This window comes from Fundulus heteroclitus, chromosome 12 (genome assembly GCF_011125445.2).
Source record: "Fundulus heteroclitus isolate FHET01 chromosome 12, MU-UCD_Fhet_4.1, whole genome shotgun sequence".
In the NCBI taxonomy this organism is placed as follows: Eukaryota; Metazoa; Chordata; class Actinopteri; order Cyprinodontiformes; family Fundulidae; genus Fundulus; species Fundulus heteroclitus.
In genome coordinates, this window is record NC_046372.1 from 7755065 (window position 1) to 7771099 (window position 16035).

The 16035-nt window shown below is 42.2% G+C and overlaps 2 protein-coding genes across 2 annotated transcripts in view; both read right to left on the reverse strand.

Moving 5' to 3' along the window:
* Positions 1 to 7541, reverse strand: part of pgm5 (phosphoglucomutase 5) — a 33585-nt gene extending 26044 nt beyond the window's left edge. The window contains exons 1-5 of the mRNA XM_012870093.3: positions 6955 to 7541; positions 2332 to 2494; positions 2100 to 2246; positions 1808 to 1933; positions 1516 to 1706 (exon numbers count right to left, since the gene is read on the reverse strand). Of these exons, the coding sequence (XP_012725547.2) occupies positions 1516 to 1706; positions 1808 to 1933; positions 2100 to 2246; positions 2332 to 2494; positions 6955 to 7212 (885 nt within the window). The 5' untranslated portion in view covers positions 7213 to 7541. The remainder of the gene's footprint in view (positions 1 to 1515; positions 1707 to 1807; positions 1934 to 2099; positions 2247 to 2331; positions 2495 to 6954) is intronic.
* Positions 7542 to 10954: 3413 nt separating this feature from the next.
* Positions 10955 to 12388, reverse strand: foxd5 (forkhead box D5). The gene has a single exon (XM_012869972.3). It carries the CDS (start codon positions 12221 to 12223, stop codon positions 11168 to 11170), a length of 1056 nt encoding a protein of 351 aa, XP_012725426.2. The 5' UTR covers positions 12224 to 12388; the 3' UTR covers positions 10955 to 11167.
* Positions 12389 to 16035: the final 3647 nt, after the last annotated feature.

Sequence of the window (16035 nt, forward strand, 5' to 3'; positions counted from 1 at the left end):
TCCCTGCCGTCCACGATCACGCACACCAACACTCGGCAAGTCACCATCCATGCATCTGTTTTGGTATTGTGCAAACCCAAGAAGGTATTCATCATCTGCCATTACCCTCTAACATAGAAAGGATCGAAAGGATCCCTGGATCAATGTGTGCTTCTGTGCTCAGTATGAGGGATTGCTGCAAAGCTGTCAACAATGCAGACGACTCTCACTGTGGTTCTACGCTCTTTCATGAGGAGTGAATGCTGCCTGTCAAGATTCGATGCAATCTGCTGGGTTTCTTTAAATAGGAAACTTTTTGACCAATCTGCCTGTATAATTTAATTGAATTTGACTTTGTAAAGTGCTTTGAGGTGACGTGTTGTGAACAGGCGCTATATAAATAAAATTCAATTGAACTGAATTCCCCTTGGCATGGTATTGGTTTTCTGGATGCTCGGGTCACACCCCGGAGGGGTGGTCTTCCGTCTGGTGACCTATGGCTTACAGGGATGTGTCAAGCTGGATGTGGGCTGCAAGGACTATGCTGGGCTCAGGTGGGCATCCCTCCCTCCAGCCCTCCCAGGGGCTACCTAACCAGGTGGGATGGTAACTTTCCCACCCTACCCTGGTCCTTCCATGTTCCGGCTGCTGTGGTGGGCTCTGGGGGGGACAGGACTCCCTTACTTGGTGCTGGGTGGCCTTGCTGCCTAGGGTTGGTGTGGGTCCTGAGCGGCGAGGGAGTCTGCGTGACAGGAGATGGCAGAGGCACTGGGTTGGGGAGGCTCTGTGCCTTAGTTTGCCTATTTGGCCTGGAGGTTGCTGCTTCTGAGCTTGACTGATGACTTACCCCTGGTTTGGGTGCTGTGTCTTGCAGGCCTTCTACTGTCCTTACAACTCTTTGCACCTCCAGGTTACAAACTCACCCAGTTTTGAAAGTCTCACCTTGATGCCTCCAACTACTTTAGTTATTTTGGCCAAATACTCCAATTTGCATCCCTTTGACCATAAAACTCTCCAGACGGCATTTAGTCTTGAGCAGCTGCAAATTTGAAGGCGTTTGAAGGTGTCAGTTTTGGAAAAGTTGCTGCTTTCTTGGTCAGCACTCTTTCTGTCCATGTTGAGGTTAAACTCACATCTCCTTGTAGAGTGTGACTGGTGTTCAAGCAGTTTACAATAATCTTGTGCCTTGAAGGTTTCTGGACTGGCGCTGTTCACTCTGAGCAATATCCCTTCCTCTGGGGGTAAAAGCTATGATCCAATGGTTAACGCTGGGAGACAAGCCGATGTTCCAAAAGACAATGATCCCATAGATGCATTAAAACTGGTTTTGGCATGGCTAACCTAACTGTAATTGTAAGATGTCAACATGATTAGTTTATGCATAGACGTTTGTCAAACTGACTGCAACTTCAGCTGTTTCATTGAATTTTTGTCTTTTGAGATCTACCCCTCATAACCATCTCCGATAACTGCGCAATCAGGGCCTGTACTCGATTTACAACAATACAAGCTGTAGTGTTGGCATGAAGGTCTTACCCCATCCGCATCAAAGGCAGCTCCGAAGCCAAACTCGCCCCCTTTCATGGCATCTACCACAGAGGTGGCATAGGTCAGGGTGGGCTCCGGTGGTCGGCCACCAAAGTCCTCCAGGGGGACGCAGTTGACGGCAGAGTTGGCTGGGGCTCCTAACTCATCACACAGGATCCTTCTTACATAGGGGCCCATCACTAGGACAGCCAAAGGAGGAGGTGTGGCATAACTACTGAAATTATCTTGATTTACAACAGTGAAGACTGATCAGGGTTTTATCACAGGATGCCTAACTGACCTCCATTCATGGCATCTATGTGTATCTTCAGCTGATCTGGTCCTGTGAGGAGACTTTTAATGGCGGAGAAGTCAAAGATGTTTCGCAGCAGTTGTAGGTAGACTTCGACGGAGTCTACAATCTCCACTGTAAAGACAAGAGAAAATGTGCAGGAATGTGCTGACTCAGCAGAATTGATTTTGGATTTCTCTCAAAAATATACTTTACGCCATGAGCCAACCATCATTTTTTTATATACTGTTAGAACAAGGGATTGAGAAACGTTTCAGCCCATCATGCATGAGTTCTGTACCTCTAAAAGGTTTAAACTTGTTCTCGAGATCAAACTCTTGTCTTCCCAGCCTAGAGAGATCAATGCGCAGATCAGGGCAGATGGCGTACTCCTCCAGAGTCCGGCTCACCTGGGAGATCCTCTCTATCACCGTATCAGTAGACGGACCTTCCAGGCAAAGAGGACATTCAGAAAGTTGATGGTCTCAACTATTTCGGATAGAAAAAAAAAACTTGGATGAGACAACAAGCACCTCCGTTAGCCACGTTGAACTTGATTCCAAAGTCTCCACCGGGGCCTCCAGGGTTGTGGCTCGCCGTGAGGATGATGCCACCGATCGCCTTGATCTTCCTGATGATGCAGGACACGGCAGGAGTGGAAAGGAGGCCATTGAGACCAATTACCAGACGACCAATCTGCATGGAACAAATGTTAGGGAGAGAGAAATCAGATTATTTTTTTTTTTGTTATACCAAGTATGTGTTAGTTATACAGCAGCTTCAAAAAACATCCCCTTCATCCCCTTGAAAATGTTCCGTTCTTTTGACCTTACAGCTTCAAACTTCATTGCATTTTAATGGGATTTTTCGCAATAGGTAGTAGTGCATACTAAAAATCAAACAAGCAATCGCGGTCATGTGTTGAATTAATTTCTTAAAATTTCTGTAAAGGTAAAAAAATGCAAGGAGAAATGTGGGTGGCATGGAAGGAGCACAACAAAAAAGCATACGTGAGGGTTTAAGACATTGTTTTCCTGTTACATCTGTCACATTACAACAGAAAACTTTATGCAAACTTTATGGGGGCATTTTACATGGACCTACACGGAGTAGTGCATGAATGGAAAGTAGAAGGAAAGTTAGACGTGTTTTGTACAAATACCTTAAAAGTGTGGTTAGTATGATTTTGTGGAAGACCTTACGCTGCCATTACAGCTGCCGGTATTTTGGATGTGCATCAACCAGATTTACGCATCTAAACACTGAGATTTGAACAGGTGATTCTTTGAAATCGCTACAGCTCAATTAAACCTAATAGAGATCACCTGGGAACATCTCATTTAAAGTTTTGGTCACTGATTCAAGATCGGAAGTTAAGTCTGGAGGTTGACTTTTACATTAATGTGCTTTGATCCAAGGCATTTCTTTCTAGCTCAGGGTCGCTGTCGTGCTAACCTATGCCCCTGTCTCAAGTCTTTTGCACCTTCTATCAGTTTTTTCCCCATGATTACTGCATCCACGCATCTTCCCATCAACTCTGAACCACATTCCTGTACCTGGTAAGGAGAAGCCTCCCCCCAATCCTCTTGCTCCCGCCACCATGGTGGGTTGGTATGTCTATGGATGGTCTGCGTTGGTTTTCCACCAATCATTGCACTTTGTTGGCTTTGTAATTTTGGTCTGCTCTGACGCGAGCACTTGCAGCATACTTGCTATGTCCTCCTCATGACTTCTGACAAACTATAACCAGGCTCCTTTCAACAATGGCTTTCTTCTTGCTGCTTTACCACAGTTTGAACCACGAACAGCAAAACATTGTTCTGTCCAGAGATTCGTCGTCTTAGTTGTGGATCTCTTCTGCTCTTCCAGGGTTACCATAGGCTGCTTGGTTGCTTTCCTGGTCAATGCTGTCAATGCTGTCCTGTCGGTTTAGGTGGAGGCCAAGGGCTCGGTACTTTTGGACTCGCACCATACTCTTTCTATTTATAGATGATGGATCAAACAAAAAACTGTAGCATATTCAAACTTTAGGATATCGTTTTGTAACCCATCCATGCCAGTCAACACATTTTGCAATTGGTATATGGTCAACTGATTGAAAGTGTCTTCTCCTTGAACGTAGTTTCCTGGCATGGAAACGGCCTCACCAGAGACACGTACAAGCATAACCAAGCAGTCAAACCGGCTGGCAAGATAATCGATCACCAGCACATACATAAACCTGCTTTGGAAAACAGAAAACAATTTAGGTTTGCGATCACCCAGCACATCCCCTGCAATCCTTTTTTAAGCTGCCGCCATCCGGTTGGAGACTGATAGTCCCGCTAACAAAAACAAGCTGCTATAAAAACTCATTTAGCCCCTCGGCTGTGTTCCTTCTGGAGACACATAGACACACAATGGATACAATTGCTGTTGTCTTTTTAACAAGACAATGATTTTAATGAATTCCGTATCTTGAGTTAATAAAGCTGTTGCTTTTTGCTATATTGCTTTAACAGTAGGTTTTGTTTCTTTTTTAATCTGTGTGTGCTGTATGGGTGCTTGTTTTGCCAGATGATTGCCAGGAACAATCTCCATCTAAAAAAAAGGTGTTGGACAATGAAGTTGTTGCATTTTATCTTCTCTTTTTCTGATCTTAAACTTCTCCAGAACTTAACCACAGACCCATGAGTTGATTTGTTTACCGATGTTCTCTAATAAACCGCTGAGGTCTTCCTAAAACTGCAGGATTTATACCATCAATCTTTTGTCCCTCCATTTTCCCAGTTATGAGATACTTTGTCTTGGTCTATCTTAAAAAAAATCCCACTTAAATGCATTAAGTTATGTGGTTGAAACGTGACAAAAGTTGGACCAAAAAAGGTTGAAGGGAAACTGAACTCACAAAATCATACCACTTTGCAGGTGGCTAATTTAATGACCCCCCCCTCCAAACACACACACACACACACACACACACACACACACACACACACACACACACTTCCCTGAGTAGATGCCCAAATATCACAGCCATGCTCTCTATTTATACTTCGTATGCTACTTATAACGTGCTAATACCAGCATCCCACACTTCCCCTGCACATCAACCACTCTAAATAAGAGTGTCCTCAACACAAAGGAATTTATCCTCCTTAATTTAAAAAAAAAAGCTTGTTTTTTTATATAAATGACAGGTCGAGGTAATGAAAATCTAGATTGGTGTGAAGCGAGCTACCAGCGTAAGTTGGAAAGTTGTGGAGGGCCTGGGTTTGTGTGCCAAGTGCCTTACAGTTGGGTCTTTGCCACACGCTGTGACAGGGGGATCCCGAGTGTGTACAGTTCAGCTGTGGAGAGGTGTAACAGTGGTGCGTGGGCGAGGTGGTGGTGTGGCCTAACGTAGGCAGGAAAAAGGAGCAGGATGGATGGGAGTGCTGATAAGGCTGACATCGGGAGACATTTGGCCGGGGCCAGCAGAAAAAGAAGGACCGATCTGAAGGATCTCTTCTTTTTTTTTTCCTTTGGAAATGGTCCAAAGTAATAACAAAGTTCTCACAGCAAAGCAATTTCTGAGAGTTTGGGGTGTGTGTGTGTGTGTGTGTGTGTGGGGGGGGGGGGGGGGGGGGGTCTCCTCTGTGCTTTCTTCATCTCCCTCACATTGTTACATTACAAGTTTATTCTTGTTCCACAACAAAGAACCGCAAACATGAGTTTGCAACCTCCAGGCAAAAAGCGGGGATTCTGAGATGCAATACAGCTACGTTCATTTGATTATTGCTAAAAATAAAGCAACTTCAGGAAACGTTTTTGTACTTGAATGCATTTAACAACCATAAACTTCAATTTATTTTATGTGAATTTAATCCAACAGATCAGCATAAAGAGGAGCCGGATATTGGAGAGAAAGATAAATGAAGCCCATGTTTTATTTAATTATTATTTACAATTTTATTTCTGGAAATAAAAACACATATTTGTATTTAGTCCCACAAAGTTATGGGAGCACGTCCTGCCTAAGTTTCAACCACAGCTTGCGTACCAGTCTTAGCACTTCTTTCCACACGTTTGCTGTCTCCTCTAAAACAGATTGGGGCAAAATTACAAGTAGGGCATCTGATGACTTTTTTATTGCTACTCGTCAATAAAGTTCAGATTTGAGGATTGTTCAAAAAGTATCTGTCCTGTCAACTAATTGTCCTAATCCCACCTGAGCTGTTCCATCTCTACAGCTCCTCCAGAGTTACAATGGATCTGATGCTGTTTGTTCTGAATCTATTTTAAGCACAAACAGCTGCATTTATACTGAGATTAAGTTACACACAGGAGGACACTGTTTAACAATTAGGCTAACTTTTGGAGGCAATTGCATGTACTGGATGTCAGAAAAAAGAGGAGTGAATGCAATTGCATGTCACTTTGATTCTTTGTTGACAAAATACTTTTAAAATGTATTATTTTCCTTCCATTTGAGAATTATGCACTACCTTGCGTTGCTCTGGCACATATAATCTGCTGAAATTTGTAATTTTAACATGATGAAAAAAAAAAAACAATGGAAATGTGATCTTGTCATTTTTCTTAATTAAGACAAGATTTATTATAAATAGGGTGGCAGAATGCCAACCAAACAACTGTGAGACAATGTGGGACATGTGCTGAAAGGTGGTTTGAAAATTGATGTTACCTGCCTAAGAATAAACACAGTCAGCAGGCCATAAACATCACCCATCAGTCCTTTAACACCGTAAAACACACATCTCACACCAGTAGGCCTGATCTTGGTCTTCTAATTAGCTTTTTTTTAATTTATTTTTTATGGTGACATTTTATTTCTTCGTCTAAGTTTTTCAGTCTATTCTACTTCATCTGTTCTGTTTTTTGTCTTCTTTTGGGGATTTCTGGGATTACATTGCTAGGTGTTTCCAGGATTCTGTGAAAGTTTATTCTAAGACTGTCATTCAGTTACAGGAGCCAGTTGTTAGAAAACAATTTATTCCTCTGTTTTTATTTATTGCGGACTGGATTAGGCATTCATGTGAATTTTTTTTTTTTCCCAAAGAGACAGTCAACATGTGGGACGTCATTTAAATGTTGGAACATGATATACAAGTGCAGTGCTGCACACCCAAATGATGCGTTAACATCTAGAAAAGCAGCCTTCAGCCCCTCCTTACCCCGTTCGCAGCGGCCATCTGCACTATGACCTCGATGGCAGCCCGGCTGAAGTACCGGCCGTCGCTGCCCACCACCATGGTGCAGCCCTGTCTGTCCCGCAGGTCGATGGAGGACAGGAGGCTCTGGATGTAGTTCTGCAGGTAGTTCTTCTTCCCCTCGAACACCGCGGTCTTCCTCCGCAGCCCGTTGGTGCCGGGCCGCTGGTCTTCAAAGGGGGCGGTTTGGACCGTCACCACCGGGATGGGGCTCGTCTCCATCCTCCTTTTCTCTTGTCGATCAGGACCCGGCAGGGGTGGGTGAGGAAAACGATCCCAGAAGTGATATGCTCTGCAGCTATGAATAAGTCACCGCAGCGTAATAACTAAAGGTGAAAAGGAAAAGAAAGCTCGTGGAGTAAGTGTTCACAGCTGATGAGGAGACCAAAAGGAAAAAAAAAAAGTTTCCTTTCACCTCGGCGACATAAGCAGTGAGAGATAGAGCAGCATCCCTCTATTCTGACTGAGCCTATTGCGGCAAGCCTGCGCTCAGCTGTTAGACAGCTCTCTCTTTTCCTAATAAGAACGAAAAACTGACGACAAGAAGAGGGGGAAAAATCAGGGAGGGACTGAGCTTTCAGTGTTACAATCAGCTGAGCCTCATGCCAAAAATAGACATCTGACTGCAGGGAGTAGAGGAATTGTGCTGGGGCCGGAGCTGCAACAGGACACTGCCTGTGTCTGCCCTCACAGTGCTGGTGAGAAAATACACCGATAAAACAAGCGGTCAGACTTTAAACAGTAGGACGGTTCCACCTTTTAACAACGGCCATTAGGCTCTCTGCCCTGGGCAGCACTGCTCGGGGGAGCACCATGGTGCAAGAATCAACTGATTGCACCTAAAGGAGTTTTGTATTGCTTATTTGCATGCTCAGGCAACGAGAACAGGCACCAATAAGAAAATGCTGCAGTAGAGGGTTAGTGAGGCCAAGTTCCAGATCTAAAATTTCGGTCTAAGTTAAAGAGTTATTCATGTATGGTTGAAAATTAGACTACCTTTAAAGGAGCCTTAAGCAATAATTCATTATTTTTAGATAGAAAGAAGTAATACAAGCTAAATCCTTTTTGAATGGAATATGGTATGATGTCACACATCGTCTCTCTGCGTTGTTCTCTAGTCTCTTGCTTGCACTGCCTGGACAGTCATCCACACTGTTGATGACTTTGCAGCTCATTCTGAGCATGCATGAAGCGACAATGGGGAGAAAAACTCCCCTTTAACGGGGAAGAAAAAACCTCCAGCAGAACCAGGCTCAGTGTGAACGGCCATCTGAGACATAAAAAGGCACAGAAGCACACATTGATCCTGGAATCCTTTCTATGTTATACTGTATGGTAATAGCAGATGATCTGTCTCCCCTGGATGGTGTCACAGCTAAAAGAACACCAGACCAGGTGTACCTACTATGAAGAGAAAAAAGACAGAGAACATAAAGTTAAAAGTTGAAACAACAACAAGCAATGCAAACTGGAGAACAGTGGGAGAACTCAGCAGAGTGAGAAAAATAGACCATGATGTCCTCCAAAAGCCTAAGCTTATTACAGCATAACTATAGAGATGGCTCAGGGTACTCTAAGCCACTCTAACTATAAGCTTTGTCAAAAAGGAAAGTTTTAAGATTAGTCTTAAAAGTAGACAGGGTGTCTGCCTCTCGGACCAAAACTGGGAGTTGGTTCCACAGGAGAGGAGCCTGATAGCTGAAGGATCTGCCTCCCATTCTACTTTTAGAGACTCTAGGAACCACCAGCAGACCTGCAGTCTGAGAGCGAAGTGCTCTGTTAGGAACATACGGGGTAATCAGAGCTCTGATATATGATGGAGCTTGATTATTAAGGGCTTTATACGTTAGAAGAAGAATTTTAAATTATATTCTTGATTTACCAGAAAGCCACAGAAGGGAAGCTTAAATTGGAGTAATATGACCCCTATTGTTGATTTTCATAAGAACACCTGCTGCAGCATTTTGGATCAGCTGAAGACTTTGAACTGCGTATTGTGGACTTCCTGATAGTAATGAATTACAATAATTCAGCATCTAGTTTTTCAGCATCACCCCTGGACAGAATATTTCCAACTCTGGCAATATTCCAGAAACATTCGGGATTTTTCGGACTCGACGATAATTCAATAACAATATATATTGATCAATAGACATATATCAATGATAGAAACAAATGTTAGTAAAAAGTTCAATAGAATAACAGATTTCCTTCCTTTTGCATTCTAGCCACGTAGGTTAATATTACATCCTCATTACATCCTCCCAACCAATCACCATCGCAGACTCAGAATGCTCCGTCACCAAGCTCCGGCCCCTTCAAAGAGTTCAGAGAGAACGTGTTCTTTTTTTTTTCTTTTCTTTTCTTTTTTTAAAACTTGCAGTTTTGGTAAAAAGTTGGTTGAATAAAGTGTTGAGCTTGAATTCAGTGTTTGTGTGCTCCGTATCTAAAAAAAAGAAAAAAAACAGGTCGCTAAGCAACAGCATAAAATGGCCAGGACTGCACTTAAAATCTATGTTTTGAATTTGTTGATAATTGTCAACATGGAACAATATAATTTCTATTTTATCAATAGGTTTTTTTTTCTATATCGTCCAGACTTAGTTTGGTATGGCATTTAGATGAATGTCCTGATCAAAAATAGCACCCAGGTATTCGACATTATGACCAGAAGTCAATTTAATCCCATCTAGTGATTGATTAAGAAGTTTATTTTTTAAGGACTCCAAAGATGAAAACTTCTGGCTTGTCAGAATTTAAAAGCAGAAAATTTAAAGTCATCCAAGTCAGCAATACATGCCTATAGTCAAAGACAGCAAAATGTGATTTAAATCAGTATTCTTTAAAGAAGGTAACTGTGTTAGCAAATTATCTGCTGGTTTTAATAGACGTAATGTTTGACTAGCAACTTTTGCCGGTTATAGAGTAGCCTATTTTTTACCTGGTCTAAGTTAGTTTTTTTCCCTTTGAGGAATACAATTTAGATGCAGTTTAACACAACAACAGACAGGAGTGTTTTGGTTTATGTCTTTTACTACAATTTATATTTTATATGAAACAGACTGTTTCATTAACAAAGGTCTATTGCCTTTATCCAAAGGAGGAGTACCAGCAGTTTACAGACCGTCTTCAAATCTACTGTATGCATCAATGGTTTGGACGCAGCGCCGCCTAGTGGATGATGAGATGAAGTAGCCACAGCTTTTTTCTGTTTACAGAAAATATTATTACATGAAATTTAAAAGACGCTTAATTTCAAATTTCACACTTTGCTGTCTTACTTGCAAAATTAAGTGAAAGAAAAGACATATGACAGCTATTACTTTAATAGAAGTTTGTCAAAGAATTAATAGGGCGATATGAGCTATGCAGCCAGACGTCAACTAAATTATCATATTTATTTGTTCATGTTTAGTTTGTCAAACATGGCAATGAAACCTTGGCAATCTGTTTTTTAATTTGCTCATTTATGGTTTCACTTTCGCTTTCAACGTTTGATTGAATGTTTAATTTGGCAAGAATGACATTGGCCACTTCAGGTTCAGTCTGGGTATCACTCAGTTTGCGTTAAGGTAAAAGTCAATATTTTATTTTTAAAACTGTAAACTTTCTTAACTTTTTATTATTTTATTTAGTTGGTTATTTAGTTCTTGCAGTTTTCAATGTGTATGTTTGTGTTTGCCATTTTGACCGTCACTTTGCTGCCAGAAGTCCTGACTGTGGAACAAAACATGCTTCTTTTCTTTTCTAAAGTAGTCAACGTACCAAATCTGTTTCTAATATTTGTTTTTGTTTTGTTTTTTTGCTTTTCACACAAACCAAGTTAAGACCAACTCAGAACAATAAAAATTTTATGAATCACAGTAATGACATTTTTATCATAAATACACTGTTAGAGGCCTTTTTATTACTATTCCTAATGCCATAGAAGTGTCAAAATCATTACACAAGAAAAACATATTTGTCAAGCATTTATTTTAATACCCTAGCTAATAGAAAAACAAACAAAAAATAGCTTTTGGTTTCCCCATTCAATGTCCCAGATATATTACCACTCATCTTATTTACATTGCCCCCCTTTAAAGACACAGGTAACGCACATAAATATCATGCAATCATAGTATTTCTTTAAGAAACAGACAAAAAAACAACAGACTGTAAAGTGTCCCAGGCAGCCTCAGCATCGAGGGTAAGAGAGTGTGAGATGCTCATTAAGTAAAGGAACGGTGCTCAGCATCGCAGGAGGACACAGAGGAGTCTTTAAAGGCTGCAGGAGCGCTGGTATCAAAAGGGAGGCTGGGTTTGACATCAGGTGACCAAATTCAAGGCCGCCGTGAGGAGAGTGGGGTGGATGTGGGTTTTGTGGACTGATGGGAGACGGTCTGCTCATGATGCTCTCAATGCTGAATGAGCACTTCGCATGCGCGCCAGACTTTGGCTCCGTTACGCACGGCTGGCCTCTGGAGTCCTTGGGCCCGCCGCGTTTGCCGTGAGCGTTCAGAGCGTGCGGTAACAGGTGGTAGGGAGAGGGGGCCACCATGGTGCCGTCCTGCAGGGGAACGTACCGAACAGGGGTAGCGGGCATGAGGTTTACCTGCCGCTGCGCGTTATACGGCTGTCCGTACGGCCTGTAGCTGCTCAGGCCGGAGTAAAACAACCCGTCTCTGCCGAATTCGGGCTGGTTCCTCTTGAATCGCTTTCTTCTGCGCAGGAAGCTGCCGTTGTCAAACATGTCCTCGGACGCGGGGTCCAGAGACCAGTAGTTGCCCTTCCCGGGGTTCCCGGGCTCCCGCGGGATCTTGACGAAGCAGTCGTTGAGGGAGAGGTTGTGCCTGATGGAGTTCTGCCAAGCGGGGAACTTCTCTCGGTAGTAGGGGAACTTGTTGCTGATGAAGTCGCAGATGCCGCTCAGCGTCAGCTTCTTCAGCGGGCTCTGCAGGATGGCCATGGTGATGAGGGCGATGTAGGAGTAGGGGGGCTTCACCGAGCTGCCCTGAGCCTTCCGGGGCGTCGGAGCGTCCGCGCAGAAGCTGCTCTCGCTTTCCCCAGAGGAGTCGGGCTCGGAGGAGTCAAACTCGGCACCGGACTCTGCCGAGGACCCGGCGTCCGTGGAGCACTCGTTTCTGAACACCATCGGGTGGGCAGGCTCTTCATCGCCCACTATATCGATCTCATCCTCTTCCACAGACAGTCCGGTTTGGTGAGGCCCTCTGGATTCACCGGACAGAATCATGGTCCCGCCTGAACTTTGTGATCCGGAACAAGCGCAACGGTGCGTCGGCGCGTTTCTGGCTTGTTTGTCGCCGTGAGCGCAGATGCTTTATAGACAGGGATGCTCCTGCACTGCAGGCCAGTCCCATTAATCCTTCGGACCTATCAGAGCCCCGTCGCTGCAGGGGGTCACAGCAAGACGGGGTGGGGGGGAATCCCTGGTTGGTGAGAAAAGGCCCATTCACCCCTACAATGGTCGAGTCTGGCATTCTTCAGGGTAACTTGTGGTGGGCAAGTAGTAATATGGAAAAGTAAAAAAAAAATTAATAAAAAAAGAAGAAGAAGAAACTAATTACAAACAGGGGCGCATCCATAAATGTTGCATAGCAAGGCCAGATGCGGGGCACTACTGGTCTTTAAGGTTGAGGAAGAACACGCTTTATTGTCGCACTATTCAGGAATAAAGTAAACCTACAATATTTTATTTTGTTTGTCATACTAGGGTCTCGATACGTGTTTTTAAATGAAAGACTTGTAGTTTCCATCTCATTTTTTTCTTTGAAAACCCCACATATCTTTATCCAAGTTTAATGAGTGGGTGCATTGCTCTAAAAATGTCCTGAATCTTATTGCGGTTCTATTTACGATTCAATTACTAAGTGAACACAAAAGAAGGTTTTCATATAGTAAAAATATCATCCTAAATGAATTTCTATTCATAAAAAATGTATAAAAGCATGTAAGATTTTCAGGTCAGTGGGGCAAGAAATCGTTTCACCCTCTCTTCATAAATTAGAGGATGAAATTATTTTTAAAATTGTCCTACTTTTTAAAAAGCTTAGATCAAATATATCAAGTCTGCACAGAGGATATGTGAGACCTAAGCGGTTTGTCTTCAACTTCAGTCTTGAGCCAAAGTTACATTGTTTTGGTTTTTTTTTTTTCAATTCATCCAGCAGCCTATTCAACCGTGGGGTGCTCTGGGTGGATTTTACAACCCCACACCTAACCCCGTGATGAGAAACCATGCCACCTCTGGATGCCCCGCGGGTGGTGTGACCGTGAAAATGGTCGTGGCATGGGGCTTCCCGCAGCCAGCGGAGAAAGGAGCCAATGGTTGCTCCTAATGAGGCCATCCGCATGAGAATCGAGAAGGAAACGGCTCAGCTGCGTCATGCGCTCTTGAGGGCACGGCTCGGCTTCGGAACACGAAGCTGAAAAGGTAGAGCCATCAAAGCAAAGCGCACCAACAGCGGATGAGTGATTAATAAATAAATAAGTCTAAACAAAACAACAGTAAACGTGCTGTTAAAGCATCTACATTGCAAATAATCAGTGGGAAAGCTCCGCCTGTTTCCTACTACTGCTGTTATGTTACTCCCGTGCGTAAAAAGGGCTGCTTCTCACATGACATTACCAACAAACGCTCCCATAAAGAGCAGGAGAGGGAGAGGAATTAATTACAATCACTCACTTTAAACCAGCATGCATAGATCTGCTCAACTAAGATAAACTTTTATCACTCCAGAATCCATTGTTGCACCAGAGTGCTAAACTGACTGATGCAGCATTGGTCGGTAGAGTTATTTTAGAATACATAAAAAAAAAAAAAAATACCTTTCAGGCCCACTTCCACCTTCAACTTTTAAAACCTTCAACACCTCTTTGGAAAAAGCTAATATTCTGAACTAATCTCCTTGGACGGCTGTTTCCATAAGACTGACCATTTCAAGAGAAAAACTTGCTTCCTCCATGTTTGATGCTTCTAAATCAATTCATAACTGGATATTCACAACATGTCTAAGTTGGGTTTTAGACCCAATCATACTACAGAGACAGTTGTGCCGAAGATCTTGATCAACTGAAGGTCAATAGTGGTGGTACAAGTTCTAAGCACATAATGTGATACTGTTAACCGCACTATTTCATTGAATCAACCAAGACAAATTTGAATTTCTGGAAAGTTCTTAAGTGGTTCAGCTCCTATCTTTAAGATCCTTTGTAAACAGATAAATTTTAGGCCCCCTGCTTGTAAATCTTTACATACTACCATTGGGTTTTGCCTCAAGGAGACAGGACAATATTTTCATAGCAACACTGATGAGACACAGCTCTATATTACCGCCAAGTTCAAGCACTTTTTATCTGTACCTGGAATACATTTTTCTTCTACTTGATCAGGATGAAAAAGAGTAATAGAAACAGACCTTCAGAGTGAGAGAGAAACAGAGAGAGAGAGAGAGAGAGAGAGAGAAAGAGAGAGAAGCACATCACAACTTGAATCCTTCAGGTCAAAAAATGAAATAAAATAAATAAATAAAAGAAAATCTGGTGTTATACTTGAGCATATCTAAAAATATTTTACCTCCTTTAAAAATGTTACAGAGAACAAATATTGTCATCTGCACAACAATAGTTTGGCCATTTGTTTCTGAGTCCAATACAGGAACTTTAATGCAGACTGCAAATTAATTTCTTTGTCTCCGCATTGGCTACCTATGTTTTAAAATAGACTTCACAATGCTTTTATTGGTTTGAAAAAGTATTGATTATTTTAGTCCATTATATCTGATTTGCTTTAGTCTTAAAAACCCAGATCGCTCAGGCCTTCGGCTGATAAAAGCTAAAACTCATCCTTATTTGTTTCAGCCTTCCTGAAAACCCAAGAGCCGATTACCCATATTTTCATTTTTGTTTTATTCTCTTCAACAAATTGAAGGTAAAGTAGAATTTTGTTTGGTTCTGTTGCCATTTCTGTTTGTTTTAATCTTTTTTCCCCTTCTTACATTTTCGATTTCATCATAAATATAAAGAAATTTGATCAAGTAAAATCTTACTTGATGTTTATCCTTATTTGTCTTATGGCTGAAGTAGGCTACATTTTTACTCTTTTAGAAAGTTTCTATTTTTGTAATGTTCATATCTGTCTCTAATGTTTCCTGGGAATGCGATTCTGCAGTTACATAATATATTTGACATTTATTTCTGTAAATAACTGTTACTCATCTATTTACTACATACACTGTTAAAAATAAGGAACTATTTGACAACACATCTGATCTCACTTGGGGGGGGGGGGGGAATATCATGCTGGGAAGCAACAGTCATATGGAAGGGATGATGCATAATTTTATAAAATGATCAACCCAAGGAGCGCTTAATCTAAAATCACCCAGAAAGTCAACTAAAAAAACTGATGCAGCAGGCTAGTCCAAGCAACGGAAAATGGTCCTCAGTAGTCGGTTTGTCCCCCACGTGCTTGTATGACATCACTTTGTAGTACTCAACCTGTTCCTTGTTGCACAAAAGAGCAGATACTGGTCCTACTGACGGGTTGAGGACCTCCAAAGGCCCTGTCCAGGTCTCCTATCGTAGCTGAATGTCTCCTGGAATCTCATCCATGCTCTTGAGACTGTGCTGGGAGACAGAAAAACTTCTGACGATGGCATGTGGTTGAACTGCTTGTGCAACTCTGTAGGGTCCAGGTATCGCTTCATGCTACCAGTAGTAACCCTAACCCTGGTCACATGCAAAACTACTGAAAAGCTGTTAAAAAAATGAGGAAGGAAAAATGTCTGTGGCCTCTAGCTGCAAAAAGCATTCCTGTTTTGGGGTCGTCAGTCACCATATTTGCACCTTTAGTTGTTAATTTCAGTCACATCACAAGATATTAACTCTCCCTGAAGACTTTTCACACTTTGAATACCCTGCAATGGTGAGTTCCCTGTTTTTACACAGGCATACTTTGTCTTGGTCATGTTAAAGGATTTTATTTTGAAAAAAAGGATCCAAAGTTTGTCATCACTTTTTTTAAAGTTGGAACAAAAATAGCGA

What these genes read in the sequence shown, in the direction of transcription:
- foxd5 (XM_012869972.3), bottom strand. Translation starts at nt 12,223, where the DNA reads ATGATTCTGTCCGGTGAATCCAGAGGGCCTCACCAAACCGGACTGTCT.